Genomic DNA, 21,548 nt, shown 5'->3' with positions numbered 1-21,548 from the left:
GCTTTATCGCTATTTTCATGCCAAATACTTATCTGGGCTCTAAACTATGGTCCCTCCTCACCAAAACTAGCTGAAATTACTATCAATAATTTCCTCACTCTTTATCTGTGCCTAAACCTAAACGTAGATTCCATGAACAAAGCTTCTTTCTTAGAACTGCATGCCTGTGGAACTCTTCCATTTGCCTGCTTTCCAGCTGACTACAATTTGATCTCATATTCAAGTCCAACGTAAACAAATCCAATTTACTAAATTTCCACTACTAACGATTACTACAATATTGTCACTTCACTCATTAACCCTTATCCTCGAGTGGCCTCCAGGCCTTGATAAGAATGACTCCTATGTAAAAAAAAAAAAAAAAAAAAAAAAAAGGAAGGAAAAGCTGTAAAGGGTTATAGTTCCATGGGTTGATTCTTATTGATTTATGCCTGTTTTTTTGGAGGGGGAATAAGATTTTAATTTCGGATCGATCCCGGAATAATCCAATTACCAAATTCTAGTAGATTTAGGAACTGGATAATTATCAGATTACAATCCGATTGTTATCCAATGTAATCCACAGTAATCCTATTCAAAGGTAGAATTTTCATTGATCCTGTGTGACGTCACAACCAAAACGAAAACAGCTGTCCAGACAGGATTGTCAGTAACAGACTGAAATATCTTGGTGAAGTAGAAGAATTACAGTACAGTACAAAATATATCTCCAAAAATAAAGACAAAACCATACAAAAACTGTTAAATTGTGCAAACTACTGCTTAGGAAGTGTGTTCGTTACAACTCTACTTTCAACCGAGTCGTTGTTTGTTTCGTTCACCACACTCTTTTCTTCTACCTCTTCTTTTACACACGTCCGTTCGCTTTAGTGACTAAAAATTGTCTGTCCTCCCGCTTTCCTTTCCTCGTTATTTATGGAATCAGGGTACGAGATTCTCCGAGATTTCCAGAGACTTTTTTCCACATAAACGCATGCGGGCGCCATCTTGATTCTCAATTTGTGCTTTGCATGCACAAATGCGCAGTCGCTTTAACGGTAAGCCACTTCTTTCTCCACACTCCCCCCTGATCTCATGATCACAGAGACGGCAGGGGGGGTGGCGATCGCTGCCGTCGGGTGCTTCTGCGAAGGGGGACAGTGCTGCTCTCGTCTTCGCGTGCACTCTCATCCACCGTGTTATGATTTAATTTGTTGTTAAGAGTTATCCCCCTTGGGATTGACATTCATAATAAAAGCGCCCTCTGTTTCATTTTCCCGCTCGATCCTTTCAAGAGCGTACGTGTATTTTACAGTTAATAAAACCTTTCTAAAAGGCAATTCTTTACTTACTGATACTATTCACTTCAATTTTATTAACTGTAAAAAAAAAAAAAAAAAAAAAAAAAAATAATGGATCGAATCTTACGTCCCGACAGATTCGAGGTGGAACCTACATGCCCTAATTCCGAAAAATCCTATAGGCATTGGAAATTAACCCTCCAGAATTATATCCGCTCACATAATAACGGATTAATCGAAAACACTTCAGATAATTTCTTTGCCTTGATCAATTGTATTTCAGCCTCTGTTTTCGATTTAATAAGCGATAAAACCGACTACGATAGTGCATTAAGAACATTGGACGCCGCTTATTTAAAACCTGAAAATATTGTTTATAATAGATATCGATTGATGACGACGAAGCAACAAACAACACAAAATATAGATGCCTTCATACTACAATTGGAAATGCTTGCCAAAACATGTAACTTCGAAGCGGTTTCTGCTGAAGAAAACAAAAATCAATACATTCGGGAAGCTTTCATCGGCGGAATTTCTTCTTCGTCCATCCGACAACGACTGTTAGAAAAACCCATCCTGACTTTACAAGACACATATGCCACGGCCAGATCTCTTGAACAAGCAGAAAAGCATTCGATAAGCTACGCAAATAACTTTACTGTAGCAGCTACAAATAATCCTTCGGGCTACAATCGTATAGCTGTGACTAAAGAAAATATGCATCCAAAAGGGGTTTGTTTTTTCTGTGGAAAATCACGTCATCCTCGATATTTATGTCCTGCACGAAACGCCGAATGTAAAAAATGCAAAAAAAATGGTCATTGGGCTAAAGTGTGTAAATCTTCTATTTCTAACACTCATACTGCTGTTCTTTATGACGACTCTGACTACCCCTCACCTTCTCTATCCTGACTAGGAACTAACTCCAAAGATGTCACATTCACTCAATGCCAAATTAACGGGCACTTCGTGAACGCTATGGTGGACTCCGGCAGTGTAAAAACATTCATTAATGAAAATACTGCTAAAAAACTTAAACTCTTCACAATACCTAAAAACAAAACTATAGCTCTGGCTGCTTCCGATCAACATGCTAAAATAACTGGCGAAGCTGTCGTGGATTTAATACTGAAAGATAAAACCCATTCTGGAATAACAATTGAAATCATTGAAAACCTTTTCATTGATTTAATAATCGGAAAAGATATTTTAATAAAATATAAAAAAGTAACACTTAAATTCGACGGTCCTAGAGACAAACTTATAATTGGAGCTATAAACACGAATAATTTTTTTCCTACCATAAACGTTCCACCCCCTCCTCTCTTTTCTAATCTTTCTCCTCATACTACTCCTATTGCGACAAAATCCCGACGTTACACTTTTGCCGCCAACAAATTCATAAAAGAAGAGACTGCTAGAATGTTGAAAGAAGGCATAATTGAACCTTCGATATCTCCGTGGCGAGCGCAGGTTCTTGTAACTTCGAATGAGAATCATAAGAAAAGAATGGTAGTCGACTACAGCGATACCATCAATAGATTCACGGAACTAGACGCTTACCCAATGCCTAATATCAATAAGATGGTAGACGACATCGCTCAATATAACATCTTCTCTACTCTCGACCTAAAATCTGCTTATCACCAAATACCTATAAATCATGCTGATCGTAAATTCACTGCGTTTGAAGTAAGTGGCAAACTTTTTCAATTTACTCGTCTTCCTTTTGGCATCACCAATGGAGTAAGTGCTTTCCAGAGGAGCATAGACTATATTATAGAAAAAGAAAATCTAACCGATACCTTTGTGTATGTTGATAACGTAACTATATGTGGGAAAAATCAAGAAGAACACGATTACAATCTTCAAAAATTCTACAAAATTGCTAAACAATATAACATCACTTTAAATGAAAATAAAAGCATAATTTCTTCTAGTTCTATTACTCTACTCGGCTACACCATAGAAAATAATCAAATAGCTCCCGATTATCAAAGACTAAAACCATTACTCGAAATGCCACCTCCGCTGAATCTTAAATCTCAAAAAAGAATAGTTGGAATGTTTTCCTATTACTGCAAATTCATTAAAAAATTTTCTGATAAAATTTTATTACTAAATCAAAACAAAGAATTTCCACTACCTCCATCTGTATTAAAATCTTTTCAAACATTGAAAAATGATCTAAAAGACGCCACTTTAATAACGGTAGATCCAAATAAAGAATTTGAAGTAGAAACGGACGCTAGTAACTATTGCATTGCTGCAACACTAAATCAAGAAGGTCGTCCTATTGCATTTTTTTCAAGAACTCTCAATACTAACGAAATTAAGCACCATGCAGTAGAAAAAGAGGCAGCCGCTATTGTAGAAGCTCTCCGTAAGTGGCGACATTTTCTACTCGGCAGGCACTTTAAAGTCATCACAGATCAGAAGAGCATCAGCTTCATATTCGACAATAAAAGAAAATCTAAAATTAAGAATGACAAAATATGTCGTTGGCGTATAGAATTATCCCAATACAATTTCACTATAGTTTATCGACCTGGACCTGAAAATATTGCTGCTGACACATCCTCTCGCATCTCTGCTCTTACTTACAATCTACAAGATCTTCGTGATTTACATAAACAATTATGTCATCCTGGTGTTTCAAGATTAAGCCATTTTATAAGAACGAGGAACCTCCCTTTTACTTTGGATCAAATTAAGAATATTACTGACTCTTGCTCATCCTGTCAATTACTGAAACCCAAATTCGCCAATACCAATGGAGGGACTCTCATTCAAGCCATATTACCTTTTCAACGATTAAATCTTGATTTTAAAGGCCCTCTACCTACTTCTATACATGGCAACAAATATCTACTTACTCTAATTGATGAGTATTCCCGTTTTCCTTTCGCTTTTCCTTGCAGAGATATGACAAGCAAAACCATTATCCACTGTCTAAACAAACTCTTTTCAATTTTTGGTTTGCCTGACATGATACATACTGACCGTGCTTCTGATTTCTTAGCAAGAGAAATAAAGGATTTTTTACACAAAAAAGGAATTGCTACTTCTAAAACAAGTAGGTATCATCCTGAAGGTAATGGACAGATTGAAAAACTCAACGGTACCTTATGGAAGGCCATTCAAACAACATTACATTCTAATCAAATGAAACTACCTTATTGGGAAGACATACTACCGGACGCACTTCATTCAATTAGATCATTACTTTGTACTGCCACTAATATGACTCTCCATGATAGACTTTTTAAATATAGTCGTAAATCTGCTTCCGGAATTTCAATTCCTTCTTGGGTTAAACCAGGCCCAATATATATTAGAAACCACACTAAAACAAGTAAACATGACCCTCCTGTAACGCCTGCCACCCTAATAGATGTCAACCCCCACTACGCTTATGTTCAACTACCTTCTGGTACTGAAACCACTGTCAACGTTCGAGACTTAGCTCCAAACTCATCAAATGAAGAAAACTCTAATAATAATCCTACTACTTCAGAGACTTTATTTGAACCTTCTACTAATGAAAACATTGGTCATGAGGAAGACAAAAATCAATCGTCTGATCTTGAAGAAAATCAGATTTCACTAAAAAATAATACTGAAAATCAGCATTCCTGCCAATCTGTGCGGAGGTCGTCCCGAGTTCGACAATTCCCTAGTAAATATAAGGATTTTGTGACTAAATACTGAAAAAACTGCAGTTTGGGTTCATATGTTATTTGTAAATAAAATGATTCTTATGTGATTGTAAAAAAAAAAAAAAAAAAATTTGTCTATAATTAATTACCCCTTACTTGAATACTTTAGGACGGGGAAAATGTTATGATTTAATTTGTTGTTAAGAGTTATCCCCCTTGGGATTGACATTCATAATAAAAGCGCCCTCTGTTTCATTTTCCCGCTCGATCCTTTCAAGAGCGTACGTGTATTTTACAGTTAATAAAACCTTTCTAAAAGGCAATTCTTTACTTACTGATACTATTCACTTCACACCGCCTGATGGTCGAGGAAGGCTTCATCTCCGTGGAGGCTACTGATATCAGAGTCACTGCTTGATAGGGATGGTGCAAACCAAAGCGATGGCCCACTCGTCTCAGAGTCAGAGTCACTCTCATCGTCCACTGGAGGTGGTACATATGTCGCCGGCCATAGGTCCCTAACGTGACGGGGTACGCTATCAACCTGGACACACTGCTGACTTACCACTGGTCACTGTGCTCCGTTTATACTTGTCAGTACATCGGTTTCCTGGCGGCTTCACCCAGAAAGCATCCCCTTTGGCATATCGATTCCGTTCTATCTCAGTGGCCACAGTTGTATCGGGGTGGATTCCTTTTTCTCGGACACAGTAATGATAGATTGCGTTTGCAGGCGCTGTTCCTGGAGAGACGCCATCCTTTGGCATGAGATTATACCAGTACACAGCTTCTGCGATGGTGCACTCCTTCCTGGCTGCAATTGTTTTGATGCTGCGATGGCTTCTCTCAGCTATACCATTGCCAGAAGGCACATAAGCGCATCTAAGCCGCAGCCGCACACCCCATTCTTGTAAGAACTGCCTCATCTGATGGCTGCAAAAGGCTGGGTCGTTGTCCGTCAGCACTTCATCGGGCTCACCTCTTTCACAGAACACGGATGACAGCTGGCGAATAATGTTGCAAGAGTCCTGGCGACCGAGGAGTCTCCAGACTGTGAAACGTGTAGGCCCACAATCGATGAGGGTAAGGAAGTGATTGCCACCGTAGTGTGTGATGTCCATGCCCACTCTCTGCCACTTACCACTCACTCCCAACTCCCCTTTTTTCCATTGTGCTGGAGATGGGTCGATGGATTGGCAGGCCTTGTAACTTTCCACCACTCTTCGGATATCTTTTTTTTCTACTTCTGGATCAATCATCTTGACAAAGTACAGTGTTCGCTTGATGCCAGGATGTCCACATTGTCGATGAATGTCCATGATACGCGCTGCATCCACATTACACACAACTGCTGCACATGTGTTTTGCAGATTATCAGAATCTCTCTGAGCACCAGCCAGGAGCCATCGTTGAGGGACTCTTGTCAGAGCATCTGCTCTGTTGAGCGCAGACCTGATCAACACTACGTCCACAGTCAGGTCGTACTCTGTGATGGTGTCGACCAAGGTGGCAAGCCGTCTTCGAATTAACATCTCACTCGATGCTCGTGTGGTCAGCCGTGCTCTTCCACTTAATGCATCGGTTATCCACCGATGAGTGCATGCCGAGTCAGTCATGATATGTAGAACCTTGGCTTGCCATTGAGGCGCCAAGTTAACGCCCTTCAATGTAGCATCAAGTTCGGCCAGGTTTATGTGCCTCGAATCATTCTCTGGCCGAAGCCAACAGACATCTTCAATAATGGAATCATTAACTTCCAGGGCAACTCCAAGGGCCAGTGACCTAGCATCCACCCAGACCATGAACTCATTCCCGCTGACGCACCATTTTCCTGAACGGGGTCATCACTGGTCACCCTGGACACAGTCTCTGTCAGCATGCTCCTTAGGGTGACATCGTGTACTGCATCGTCCCATCCCGACGACACGGCTGTTGCATGTCTTTTTATGGCCGCCACGGCTACCCTTAGCCAACCGCACACAGGGAAATGGCCTACCATCTTTCCACAAAGCGAAAACACTGTTCATCGAGTGATGTTTGATGGGACCTTGGGGACGCGACTTCCTCTTCTCCAGCAAAGTCCCTCTTTGCTATTGCGCACGTGCAGGCCGAGAACTTTTGCTCCATCGCACAGACGCTCTGGTTCCTTACATGTCAGTCCAAAGCTCTCAAAGTGCATTCTAACCGATTGTGCTGGCATGAGGCTCTCATTGACGAATATATCATCAATGTATGAGGATGTTGCCTGTTGCACTGCCTCATCTTGCTGCTGGAAAGCATGCATGATTGCTGTCATAATGCCTGGTGCCACATTTAGACCGAACCCTAGCCTGGTTAGACAATATCAGGTTCCTCCAATTTCCACAGTCTGAAATGGCCACAATTTTTTCTCAATGCGTATTTGCAGATAGACCCTGCGTAGGTCCAGAGTTGTCACGTTCGATCCCTGCTGTCACCACTCCCTTAATTTGAGTGCACACACATCAGCCCTTGCCATATATGGGTCAACATGCTCATTGAGCTCACGGTAGTCTAGGACGGGGCGGACCTTTTGTTTGGTCTCTTGTACGACGGCTATCAAGGGAATCAGCCCTTGCGGGGGGCCAAGCTCATCCTCTGGGTATGGAAGAAGCCAGCCATTGTTGATCCACGTTTGCAGTTCTTCTTCATACTGTTCCCTTAGCCACATGGGTGGGGGATATTCCGATAACCGGTTCCGCAAGGATATTGGTGGCTGATCGTTTGACCACTTCCAAGACGCCGTCCATGCATTGGTGTTTCTATCATACTCTGCATGAAAGTCAGGCTCGTCGAGAGTTATGGCAGCACAAACATGTTCCTCACATCGGGAGAACTGTACCTTGCCGGTTCTGTCCACAGTAATTCCATCCAGTTGTGTAATCAAGTCCATGCCCAGGAGTAGGTCGTACCCGAGAAGCTCTCCCTCCACAACCAGGGCTCGCACAGCTACTGCAGGCCCGTCGTTGATGCTTGCGTGGATAATGCTCACCCCACAAGAGGCTAGTGAACCTCCGCCTACAGTTAGTACCGGAATTCTCTCTGATTTCCAAGTGGCACAGCATATCTTGCTTACGAGAGTCTGGGTGCACTCACTGTTCACAAGCGCGAGGTGCTCGCTTCCATTAATGTGTATGCTTACAGTGGGTAGCGCCCTGCTCAATGATGATCTGGGGAGAAGACTGGCACTGTAGCTTCTTCCCCTTGCCCGTTTCCCGGACAGGTGCGGGCCAGGTGTCCGCATTTTTTGCACTTGTAGCACTGCAGCCCGTCAAGTTTCCGAGTTGATTGACGTGATGAAAGACAATCACGGGCCAAATGGTTGGGTCCTCCACACTTATAGCAGGTTCTAGCTGCCCCAGATCCTGCAATCCAACCTGTGATGGTTGTACAGCTGCCGCTTGGTCTATAGTGTTAGGGCTTTTCTTTAGTATTGCTCGTGCCCGCGCCAATACTTCCGATATGTCCATCTCGTCCACTTGGGATGAGGCACGGAGCAGATCTTCCACACTCTTAGGTAATCCTGCAACAAAGGCGTATACCAAGCCTTTGTCTGACATCCCTCCAAAAAGGACCGATAGCTTTTTTAACTCGGCCACCGTTTCCCCGGGATGTAATTTTCGGGCCATGAATTCCTTCCATGCAGTAACTGGATCTAACACAAATGCTGTAAAAAAGGCACGCTTGATGCAGGCAAAATCTGTTTTCTTCTCATCAGCCAACTGCTGGTATACTGCATGTGCTCCCCCAGTGAAGCGCATTGGGACCACGCATTCCATACGCTTCACCCCACAGAGCTGACATATTAATTCTGCTTTTTCCACCCATTCCTGCACTGAGTGATCAGTGCTACTGCCATCAAACAGGGGAATTAGCTTGGGGTCAAATCCTGACGTCATGCCGAAATAGCTTGTGTTCGTTACAACTCTACTTTCAACCGAGTCGTTGTTTGTTTCGTTCACCACACTCTTTTCTTCTACCTCTTCTTTTACGCACGTCCGTTCGCTTTAGTGACTAAAAATCATCTGTCCTCCCGCTTTCCTTTCCTTGTTATTTATGGAATCAGGGTACGAGATTCTCCGAGATTCCCGAGACTTCACATAAACGCATGCGGGCGCCATCTTGATTCTCAATTTGTGCTTTGCATGCACAAACGTGCAGTCGCTTTAACGGTAAGCCACTTCTTTCTCCGCAGGAAGCAATTAAGTTATTACTTATTCACCAACCCTGTTTTCTTGCTTTTATTTACTTATACTGCTTCCCTCATTTTGGGAATCACAATTTATCATTCTATGACTAAGTTTAATGTTAAAATATAAGACCTATATTATAAATATGTAACGATATCCCGTCAAAGATACCGGGACAGATCTTTTGTAGTCTATGGAGAGGCGCTGAAAGAGAGCAGTAGAACGGATCAGTGTATTATTAGTAGAATCGAAGATTGGTTGGTTCTTTTTGTTTTTATCAACCCTTTTCGAGTTATTTAATGCCAAATCCAAAGATTTTGAAGAAAAATTTTTTAATAGAATATATTTGTTGTTTTCAAATCAGTTTCTATTTAACTCATAGTTTGGACCCTAACAGGTACTACCACTCCGGGTCAGAGTGGACCTGGGAGCAATGGTAATTAAAGGGTGGCTCCACACTCCCCAAAGCCCACAAACTGGGGCCTCACCACTGGATATAGTTTAAGATCATATCCAGGACCTAGAATCGAAGAATTGAGGTTTTATTTTGGCACAAGTCGTACATTCAGATGTTACACGCTGGACTTCATCAATTGAATATGGCATATTTCATGACCTTACAAAATGCCAAAAGCGCTGTACTCCAGGATGTATTAATGAATTGTGTAGTAACTTTAGTTCTCACAGGAAGAAGCAGCAGCACCACATACTCTCGATAATGCATCGGCAACAATGTTTTCACATCCGGGACGGTGTTTTATGTCGTATGACAATGGGAGAAGCTCCATTTTCCACCGTATAATTTTATCATTTTTAATTTTTCCTTGGTTAGCTGGTTTAAACATAAAAGATACAGCTTGCTGGTCTGTTACAATAGTAAAGTGCTTCCCAGCAAGGAGATCCTTCCATTTTATGACACACTCGACTATGGCATAAGTTTCTTTCTCGACTATGTGAAGTCATATTTCAGATGGGTTTAGTGATCGAGAAAAGAACGCTACAGGCCTCTCAGCCTGTAGGAGAGTGCCTCCGATAGCTTTTTCTGAGGCATCGGTTTCAATAGTAAATGGTACTTCATCATTAATAACTTTTACAGACGATTTGGCAACGTCCTTTTTAAGTTTCTCAAAGGAAATGATAACTACAGGAGGCATGAAAAATTGTTTATTTTCGACCAGTAGACGAATTTTGTATGAATACTTAGGTATCTATTTAGCATAGTACGAAAACATTCCAAGGCACTTCTTTAACGAATCTAAATTGGAAGGAGGAGGCATTTGTAAAAGAAGTTTCAAATACTCAGGATCTGGTTGCATAGTCCCGTTACAAATTTGGTACCCAAGCTAATTGATGGAATGAAGTGAAAACTTTGATTTTTCTCCATTTATTTCGTGGTTATATGTCGAGGCAGCCTTTAAAAAACATTCCAAATCAACATCATGTTCCTCCTGAGTTTTACCGCAAATAGTAATATCATCTATATATGAAAAAGCTTCAGATAATTTGCTGTCATAAATGATAGATTTCATAAACTGTTGAAAAGCAGAAACCCCATTAGTGACACCCATGGGTATTCATTTGAATTGGTACAAACGATTTCCAGCTTGAAAAGTCATGTAGGGCTGATCTTCGGGACAAATTTTGATCTGGTAGTATGCTTTGGATAAGTCAATTGTACTAAATATACGATATTGGGCTATTTGGTCCACGAGATCCTCAATCCGAGGCAAAGGGTATGCATCAAGTAAGGTGAAACGGTTAATAGTTTGGAAAAAATCAACTACTAATCGTTTCTTTTTATTAGGCAATGAAGTCACAACAATTTGAGCATGCCATGGTGAATAACTTGTTTCAATTACATCATCCTCAAGCAGTTCTAGAATTTCCTTTTCAATGAATCGAGCATCCTCCGCATAGTAATTTCGGGATTTAATAGCAATAGGTTTGCAGTCAGGGGTTAAATTTCGAAGCAATTTCACAGGAGCACAGCTGATCTTGGTTAGGGCGCAGATTTTTAGAATATCCTGAGGTCCACCAAAAGAAATAGTGATACCCTGATGTAGTTTTAAAAAAGGCACTCCGAGAATAATATCCATACAGGAATCAGGAAGCACGTAAAGTCAATTTCTTTATACTCGCAACCATTGAAGGAAATGTTCTCCATGCAATATTCCAATAGTTTGAGGGAAACGACGGATGATGCCATAGAAATTACAGAATTACGTTTTGAAGTAGACAGCTTCATTGTTTTAACAACACGAGCACTGATAAAGTTATCAGAACTGCCGGTGTCTATGAGAGCAGTTAATTTTTTTCCTTTTAATTCAACAATTTTAGTAATGGGAGGGCACCTATCACCACCTTCAGCATGGGCTGCCATGATAGCAGAAGTAGAACGTGAAGGTGTCGGCATAGTAGAACGGCAAACTTTGGAGAAATGACAGAGTTTACCAGTTTCAACATACCTTATCGCGGGCAGGACAATGACAGCGATCATCCTTAAAGTGACATCTCCCTCCACAGTTGTAACATTTGCCATGAGCAGGAAGGGCAGCAGAAAATTGTACAGAGTCACACTTCATATGAGAACCAGTAGAATCAGCAATTTCAGTAATAACGGCAGGATAACTAGACACATTGTTAGTTCTAATAGTAGCAACGGCGGTAGTAGCAACGGCGGCTCCAATCGGGGAAGCGTATGATTCAGCACGAAAGTGAGCTTGTTCTAAAGTCCTAGCACATTGAGTAGCCTCTATGAGAGTTAGCGTATCAGTTTCAAGTAGTCTAGCACATATTACTGAGGACTGAAGAGCACGTATAAATACATCATGGACAGTAGTTTACCATGCTTGTTTACCATATATGCTAACATGATTGGACTACTGTCGGACAGGTTTGAGGGTACCAGTTTGAGAGTTGCTGGTTGCTGTTTCTGACTGACAGTACAAGAGCCTTAACTCTTTGGTAGCGCTTAAAGCGGCTGCTCTATCATCAGTTGTATAATATCAGGATGTTTGTAGTGCAATGTCGCGCACAGTGAGCATTCCCTAAGCCACATTCCTGTAGATGAGGAGCCGCATGATGGTCTATTTGTGTTGCATGGTGGTGGCTATGCACATCCGTTTTGCCTGGCACCTCGCTCTAGATCTGAAACTATAAAATGAAATGACAGCTCAATTCCAAAAAAACGTTCAAACCAGACACACAAAGAATTCTCCTCTTCCCTTGAGGCTTCCATTTACAAATATCCGGGGATTTAGAGCTAACTTAGATGATGTAGAATCATTTCTCCTAGCAAACTCCCCGGATATCTTAGCACTAAGAGAAACTAACTTGCACTCCTCCATCCCATCTAACTACTTCAAACATGTCTGGTTATCTTCCATTTGTCATAAGGACTCTGACAGACACATGCACGGACTTGGAGACTGTATTCGTAACACCCTCCTCATGTCTAGGGAATCTAAACTAGAATCAGGTGACCAGTCTTTTATGTGCTTTAAAAAAACTTTACGACATAGCGTTAGCTACCTATATTTTCTTTATCGTTCTTCATCAACCCATGACTGTACTATAATCAATCATGTCTCTGACAGCATAGTTGTAGCACTCTCTCTTGACACAAATACATGTATTTGGTGACTTTAATGCCCACCAAAGAAATTGACTTGGCTTCTCTAACTACACTGACACAGCTGGTAGCGTCATCCATAACTTTGCTATATGCCATTACTTGACACAGACAGTAAAATTCTCGACCTGTCTCCCAGATCATCAGGACTAACAAGCCTCACGTCTGGGTCTATTTCTGTCAACATTCCAGATAATTCTGTAACATTGCCCATTTGGGAATGCTGATCATGCTGTGATAATGATAGACATCACTGTTGACCCCAAGTTGAAGTACCATTGCTCCAAACAATAAGGAACTATGAGGAGACTGACTGGGATGCCATTAGAGATCACATCAGAGATTTCCCATAAGAAAATTTATTTTCTCTTCCTGCAGAACAGTGCGTAAATGAGACTACTGAATGGTTCAAAGCAGCAATTGAAGCACATGTTCCTACACGGAATTCTATAGCAAATCCCACTCTCCCCAATGGTTTACTTCTATTTGCGCAGCTGCCATTGCTCAGAGGCAACATGCATACCATAGATTTATCCGCCATAAGTTCTGTACAAACAGACAAAAGTTTATAGAAGCTAGAAGTAATTGTAAGAAATAATTAGTGACAGTTAAGAATGAATATACTGAAACCACCAGGAAATGCATTGAAATGCAGAAATTAGGAACTCGTGATTTCTGGAAAAGCGATAATAGTGTAGTAAATAATGGGCAAATCCAAATCATCTGGTGACGTGGTACTCGAATGACGGTGTCACGGTGAACCAGATAGACTATATTTTGATACGCAAACGCTGGGTAAGTAATATGCGTGACTGCCGCGCCTACAGAGGTGCTGAAACAGGAAATACCCATGGATCGGATCATGTCCTTGTTAGAGCCAAGCTCACAATGCGACTGAAGGCCAACAAACACGTTTCCCGTCAAAAACGTCTTGATATCACGAAGCTGAAAGTGGACGACACTGCGACTCAGTTTCGACTGGACCTACGCAACCGATTCAATGGTTTACAACCAGAAGAATCGGTGGAAGATATATGGAAAGCACTCAAAAAGGACGTCACTGAAGCAGCGGCCAACACCGTAGGTTTCACAAAGCGTCGTCAAAAGGACTGGATCTCAAGTCGAACGGTGAAATTGGGTGAGGAGGCTAAACATGCCAGACTCAACGGAGATGCCAACTATCGTCGCCTTCGCCGAGAAACAACGCACTCTGCCCGCAACGACCACAATGTCTACTGGCACAATATCGCAACTGACATGGAATGTGCGGCCTCGGTAGGGGACTCCCGCAAGTTATATCAACTATGGAAGTCCAGCACACAGACGAGGTCATCCGTGAGCGAATCCATCCACAACAGTGGAGGTGAAATCATTACTGAGCTAAACGCACGATTGGATCGGTGGCACGAGCACTTCCGTGAACTCCTGAACCACCAGCCTCCACCTACAATACCAGGTCAAAACACCCCCACCGCTGCAGATCTCTACGATTGCTCGTCGGATACCCCCAGCCATGAAGAAATCAGAGCCGTCATTGCCAAGTTGAAGAATAACAAAGCTCCAGGCGAGGACGGAATCCCGGCTGAGGTCTACAAGACCGGAATCGATGAATTAACCCCTCGCCTACACCAGCTGATTTCTGAGATTTGGAATAGTGGGGAGATTCCCCAAGATTGGAGTGACGCCATCCTTCTTCCTTTTTTAAGAAGGGTGACAAACGGACATGTAGTAACTACAGAGGCAACAGCCTTATAGATGTCGCTGCCAAAGTCTTCACTATCCTCATTCTGAGACGGTTTCAATAAGAAAGGGACAGAAGGACTTGACCTAACCAATGCGGATTCCGACCTGGCCGTGGATGTGTCGACCAAATATTCACGCTGAGGCGAGCCTTGGAACAGCGCTGGTGCTACCAACAGTGTACAATCGTATGCTTTATCGACTTTGCTGCCGCTTTTGACTCGGTCGACCGCGGTACCCTGTGGAGAGTGATGGAAGCAGATGGTATCCCCCCGAAGCTACTCAACTTGATCAAGGCCTACTACCATCGGACTCGCACACGTGTCCGCTGTTATGGCCAGGACTCCTCTTTCTTCAATGTCAACAGTGGTGTCCGCCAGGGATGCGCGCTCTCGCCTACCCTTTTCAATTACGCTATTGATTGGATCATGGAGCAGGCGCTGCCTGGATATCCTGGCGTCGTGGTGGGGCGTAACTTTCATCTTACCGATTTGGACTACGCGGACGATATTGCGGTTCTCAGGGAGAGCTACAGAGATATACAGACGGTGCTGAACCGAATCCAGGAGAAGGCAGCTGCCATCGGCATGAGAATCAATGCCAGCAAGTCGAAGATTCTATCGGCTGGCATCCCCCAAGCAGAAAGGTCCTCCGTCACTCTCAACGGGGGAAACCCTCGAGGAGACGGATAGCTTCAAATACCTGGGCTGCACGTTCATTGGTACCGGTCAAGGCATGAATGAGATTGAAGTGCGCATTAATGCCGCACGAGCTGCCTTTTGTCGACTCCAAAGGCGATTATGGTCACGGCCTGAAATACGTCTGAGGAAAAAAATACGAATCTACCAGGCCCTTGTCCGCTCAATATTTTTGTATGGATGTGAGACCAGGCCCATACGGAAAGCGGATCTGCGACGCGTAGAAGTTTTCGACCACTACAATCTCCGCCGCATTCTACATGTCCGTCCCTTGGATTTCGTCGCCAACAAAGAAGTCCGGCGTCGCTGCAATCTCCAGGCAATTACTGACCTACTGCGGGCCCGACGCCTTCGATGGTTCGGCCATGCCTCTCGCTGTGATGCGGGGGTCTTTATCCACGAGGCTATCTCTTCATGTCCTCTACCCAGCTGGAAAAAACGTGTCGGTGGCCAGCTAAGAACGTGGCTCGGGACTATCAAAGCCGACGCTGAGCTTATTTCAGGCCCGCTCATCTATGGCCTGTCTCATTGGAGACGTGACTGGCTATTGCTCACTCGGGATCTTGCCTCCGATCGCCGGGCTTGGGCCGCAGTGGTACGAGATGTGCATCTTCATGAAGCCGACTCAACTCCTCCAGGGTGAATGTCGTTTCAAGTACAAGTAAGTAAGTAAATAATGGGCAATAAATGATCTGAAAATCACCTTCTCAAGTACATAATATCATAAAAAACTTAGACACCTCAAAAGCATGTGGACCTGATCTCATTCGGCTATGCTATTAAAAAAAATTCTCCATTGAGGTTGCTCCAATTCTCTCTAAACTCTTTAACAAATGCCTTAATGAATCTTGCTTTCCTGACTGCTGAAAAACTGCTTCTGTTTACAAAAACTCTGGCGAAAGAACTGACCACTTAAATTCTCACCCAATTAGCCTCCTCTCTCTTTTCACCAAAATATTTGAGTCCATAATTAATCAAGCTCTAGTCCACCACTTTACAGCTGCTAAACTTCTGTCTGACCACCAATATGGATTTAGGCAAGCTTGTTCTACTGCAGATATTTTAATTGTAATCTCTGAACGTTTATGCCAATCACTGGATAAGGCAGAGGAATGGAGGCCAGTAGCCCTAGATATATCTAAGGCTTTTGACAGAGTATGTCACGATAGTCTTCTCATGAAAATAAAATCCTATGGTATTACTGGACAAATACTTAACATAATTAAATCCTTTTTAAATGAGAGAAGAATCCAGGTTGTTCTCGATGGGTGTATGTCCAAACAATATGATATAAATGCGGGTGTACCTCAGGGACCGCTTCTTGGTCCTTTATTATTTCTGATATTCATAAATGAGTTACCTGATAAAATTGTCTCTGAGATGGGTATATTTGGCAATGACACCATGCTCTATAGCAGGCATGTGGGGAAAACTAATGAGCACATATCTAATGTAATGGCAGAAATCCTAGAAGACCTTCAGGCTGTAGTGGAATGGGGTCAGAAATGGATGGTAACGTTCAACGTTACCAAGACTAAGCTCGTTTCCTTTAATAATTAGATGAAACCTTATCAACCACCAATAGTTATGGCTAAAGATACGTTACCTGAAAGTACTTCCTTCAAACTCCTTGGCTTAACGTTCACAGAGAACATGAGTTGAAATAGATACATCGAGATCATTGCCAAGGCTGCTGCAAAGAATGTGGGCTCTCTTTACCGTGCTATAAAGTTACTTATGTCTGAAATTATCCTGTACCTCTACAAATCACCATTCGTCCATGTATTGGGCTGGTGCATCTGCTACTAGTCTCTCGTTCCTGGACAGGGTTCAAAAGAGTCTCCAACCTGATAGGTCCTGAACTTTCATCTAAGCTTCAGCCCCTCGTCTCATCGATGAAATGTTGCATCCCTCTACTTGTTTTGTAAGTATTTTAATGGTGGACGCTTTGACAAGTACCCCCTCAACAAAAATACTCCCAACAAACCCAACAAGCAGGGAAGTCCCACCTCTACACAATAGAGATCTCTAGATGTAAGAAAGCTTCTTCCCCAGAACTGCTAGACTTAGAACTCCCTTTCCGGGTTCCTGCTTCTTCAACTGTACTGACATGTCGCCAAGCTGATAGAGTCGCCAAGCTGATAAATCTTGAACTTTCATCTAATCTTCAGCCCCTGATCCATCGACGAAATGTTGCATTCCTCTGTCTGTTTTACAAGTATTTTAATGGTGGACACTCTGACGAACTACAAGCCCTTGTACCTCCTCGACGAGAATATCCCCAATAAACCCAACAAGCAGGGAAGTCCCACCCCTACACCGTAGAGATCCCTAGATGTAAGAAAGCCTTCTACTCTGTGTTCGGTCATTAATTGCTCTTTGTACATCAGAGAGAATCATCAGGAAATCAAAGTAATCTAACTTTTTTCTTTCTATGAGCTTTTTTAAGCATTTCTTGACAGTTTTTGAATCATTCTTTCCCAGACAATTTAAAAATGTCAAAGCAAATATTCGATTAATTAAATGAAAGAAATGTGATTGTACTTATCTTATAGTTTTTTTTTTAAAAATCTTTTTTGTCAAATATGCTATTATTAACCAATACTATTTGCTTATATTTAAAATGAAAAAAAAAAGTCACCCATGAAAACGAGAATTTTCCAAACTAAAACTTGCACTATTAACGCAGCTTGTTCTCTGCAGTATAACATAACCCAAACGGTATTACTCTTAACCAGTTTTTAAATGAGTTCTTTAAATCTAAATTAATACAAAATAACCCGACTTCATAAATCAATAAAAGTTCCATTATCGCATTTTAATTATGAGGTAAAGCTAGAAACTAGAACATTCTAACTCGAGGTAGATAAATCAAAAATAAAAGCATTGTTGAATTAAAAGTAATAAATGGATGGTCACATTCAATGCTGCCAAGACTAAACTTGTTTCCTTCAATAATCACAAGAAACCTTCCCTACCACCAATACCAATGGCCAATGACTCTTTATCTGAAAGTACATCTTTTAAACTCCTCGGCCTAACATTCACAGGAAACGAGTTGGAACAATTACATTGAGAGTATTGCCAGGACCGCTGCGAAGAAGCTACTAACGCCCGAAAGTATCCTATACCTCTGTAAGGCCACCATTCGCCCATGTATGGAGTATTGTTGTCATGTTTGGGCTAGACAAGGTTCAAAAGAGAGTCGCCAATCTGATAGGTCCTGAACTGTCATCTAAACCATCGAGGAAATGTTGCATCTCTCTGCCTGTTCTACAAGTACTTTAACGGTGAATGCTCTGACGAACTGCAAGCACTTATGCCCCCTTGACATAAATACCCCCGACAAACCCAACAAACAGCTAAATCCCACCCCTTCACAGTAGAGATCCCTAGATGTAAGAAGCGTTCTACCCCAGTAGTTTCTTCCCCAGAACAGCTAGACTTTGGAATTCCCTTCCAAGTCACTGCTTCCCCAACTGTACTGTCATGCAGAAGTTCAAGTGCAACGTGAACCGACATCTTGCTGCCCAACTCCTCCCTACACAGTACCCCTGATACTTATGTCCTTGATAGTAGCCCCCTACAGTAAAGTGGCAATGTGCCTTGTTTGGGGTGACAATGTACTTAAAAAAAAATAAAAAATAAATAAATAAATAATGCAGAACCCAACCAAAATGACCCCCCCCCATCCTCCAACATATCCTTTAAGTAATCGGTTGAAATCAGTTAGGTCGGCTAGTCTTTCCTTCTTTTACGATATGAACTCAGGAAGGTAGGGTCAAACTCTCCAGACCAAAAGTTAAGTTAAGCAATTTTTTCTATGAAATCTATTTGTCTTAATATTGCTAACATTTGCGTATTGCAAACATTTTTTTTTTCTTATTTCAGCTTTGACTTAAACTCTGAACATTTTAACTGTACTTATCTTGTAGTTTTGATTTTTGTTTTGTTTTGTTTTTTTTTAATCTTTTTTTGTCAAATATGCTATTATTAACCAATACTGTTTTCTTATATTTAAAACGAAAAAAAAGAAAAAAAAGTCACCCATGAAAACGAGAATTTTCCAAACTGAAACTTGCACTATTAACGCGACTTGTTCTCTGCAGTATGCATTATTTTTAACTTAATACGTAACCCAAACAGTATTACTCTTAACCAGTTTTTAAACGAGTTCTTCAAATCTAAATTAATACAAAATAACCCAACTTCACAAATCGATAAAAGTTCCATTATCGTATTTTAATTATAAGGTAAAGCTAGAAGCTTGAACATTTTAACTCGAGGCAGATAAAGCCAAAAACATCCACGCATTAATAGGGGGAGGGGGGGGGTCTATTTTCAAATATTGTCTTAAATTGGGAATGCAGCTACGGACTTATATGAAGTAGATATTAACAATTACCTATTTTACCTTTGCATTTTTTTTTTAAATGGAGAGTAGATAATGCACTGTGGATGTGTTTATCGGCAGCTCCAGTAACTCTCGCTTCTCCTTCTTTGTCCCTCGGTTCTCATTTCCAATGAGTGATTTTTCTGACAAAGAGTGAAGAAAAAGCTGCTTTCCAGGTTAGTAGTACTTCGTGAACAGTAGCCTGAGATGTCGGAAATTTTCTGTTTCTATGTCTATCCTTGCGGCCATGTCACTAGTAAGAGTGCTGGAGGTAAACGTTTCATCTGGGCTGACGTTATCCGCCTGATAGTCAGGGACCCGAACCTTGGATTAACCACTAAGGCGATTGTCCTATCAGCAGGTGCAAAGTACTGGGGCTGCTGAATTGCCATTTGGTGAATGGATTCTGGACCATGCAGTAGTTTCTGGTGGGGCCTCTCGATGCTATACAAGTGGGTAATTGTTACGGCTTTACCTTATGTGCTACCAAAACAAAAAAAAAAATTCCTGTCCTTTTCTCTCTTACTTTCCCTCTCTGTCCTGCTCTAACCAAGTCTGTCGACCTGTTCCACAAATCCCAAAACCTCAACATGAAATATCTCCAGAAAAAAAACTTGAACAAACCTAGATTCCATCCTCCAATGTAGACCCCTACTACCATGTCTCCTTCTCCAACATAATTAAAGGATACTATAACTTAACATCTAAATCTGACCCCCAAGATCGCTATGGGCATGGAATAATATGTGCCTCCATTTAAGACAGCTTTTCGTGTGGCAGGGATATCTCCAGAGAAGACCCTAATTTACCTTATATGTGCTTCCGGGTTGCACTTGCTAACACTACCACATTTATATTTGCCCTCTATCGCCCCCACAACGGCGGGGTTACTATCTTTAAGAGTATATCTGAGAAAATTGACCACATCCTGTCTGCTCATCCTTTGGCTAACATTCACATTTGCGATGACTTCAATGTCCATAATGTGGAATGGCTGACCCATTCAAATAAGGCAGATGATGAGGGGAGGTTCTATCATGATTTTGCCATTGCCTATAATCTCACTTAGATTGTTCACGAACCCACCCGTGTGCCTGATACTACCAGTCAGTATGGAAGCCTTCTAGACCTTTTTCTCACAACTTCCCCTGAGCTATGTTCATGTTCCATTCTATCTCCTCTGGGATCCTCCAACCGCTCTCTAGTATCAGTTAAGATAAAAATGAAATGTAATAAGTCTTTAGAGGTACCTCTCCACCGTACAATATACCGATACTCTATGGCTGACCGGGATAGCTTCCGTACATTCATATCTGATCTACTTCTGCATTCCATGTTTAAAAAGGATGTTATATCAGACCTGACCGAATGGTTAATTGTTGGCATAGACCGATTCATACCATCCAAAAAATTCCAACAAAAACCGAACAGCCAGCCATGGTTCTCCCCAGAATATGCTGCTGCCATTGGGCACAGAAATAAGTTTTTCCATAGCTACCAACATAATAGATGCACTGAGACTAAAGCTGCTTTCAGGACTGCCAGCAGCCACTGTAAAAGAGTAATAAAAAAAGCAAGAGAGCTATATGCTCAGTCCGTTAAATCCAAAGTAGCTGAGCAGCGGCTTGGTTCCCACCAGCTTTGGCAAATAGCAAAGAGAATCCTGAACAGAAGCATGTGTTCTATCCCAACAATCATTAATGAACCTGAGGTCATCTCGTCAGCATCAGACAAGGCTAAACTATTTGCCAAGAACTTTGCAGCTAATTCTACCCTATGCGATGAAGGCCATCAACTCCCCATATTTCCTCCTATAACAGACAACACGCTAGGTAACATACAAATATCTGTGCGTGAGGTCGCCAAGCTAATCAAGAACCTTGATTCCAGTAAAGCAACTGGCCCTGACGGCATCCCAATTATAGTGTTGAAAAAG

The 21,548-nt window shown here is 41.8% G+C and overlaps 2 protein-coding genes across 4 annotated transcripts in view; both read left to right on the top strand.

Annotated features, from left to right (window-relative positions):
* Positions 1-21,548, top strand: part of LOC145276871 (SPRY domain-containing protein 3-like) — a 333,878-nt gene that overhangs the window by 60,232 nt on the left and 252,098 nt on the right. The gene's annotated exons all lie outside the window — the stretch shown is intronic.
* LOC145276600 (uncharacterized) lies at positions 13,586-14,536 on the top strand. Its single transcript, XM_080127796.1, has one exon. It carries the CDS (start codon positions 13,586-13,588, stop codon positions 14,534-14,536), a length of 951 nt encoding a protein of 316 aa, XP_079983922.1.

The sequence above is a fragment of the Euprymna scolopes genome, chromosome 5 (genome assembly GCF_053919585.1).
Source record: "Euprymna scolopes isolate OS-2025 chromosome 5, ASM5391958v1, whole genome shotgun sequence".
NCBI classification, from domain to species: Eukaryota; Metazoa; Mollusca; class Cephalopoda; order Sepiida; family Sepiolidae; genus Euprymna; species Euprymna scolopes.
This window is presented reverse-complemented; position numbering and strand designations above follow the sequence as displayed.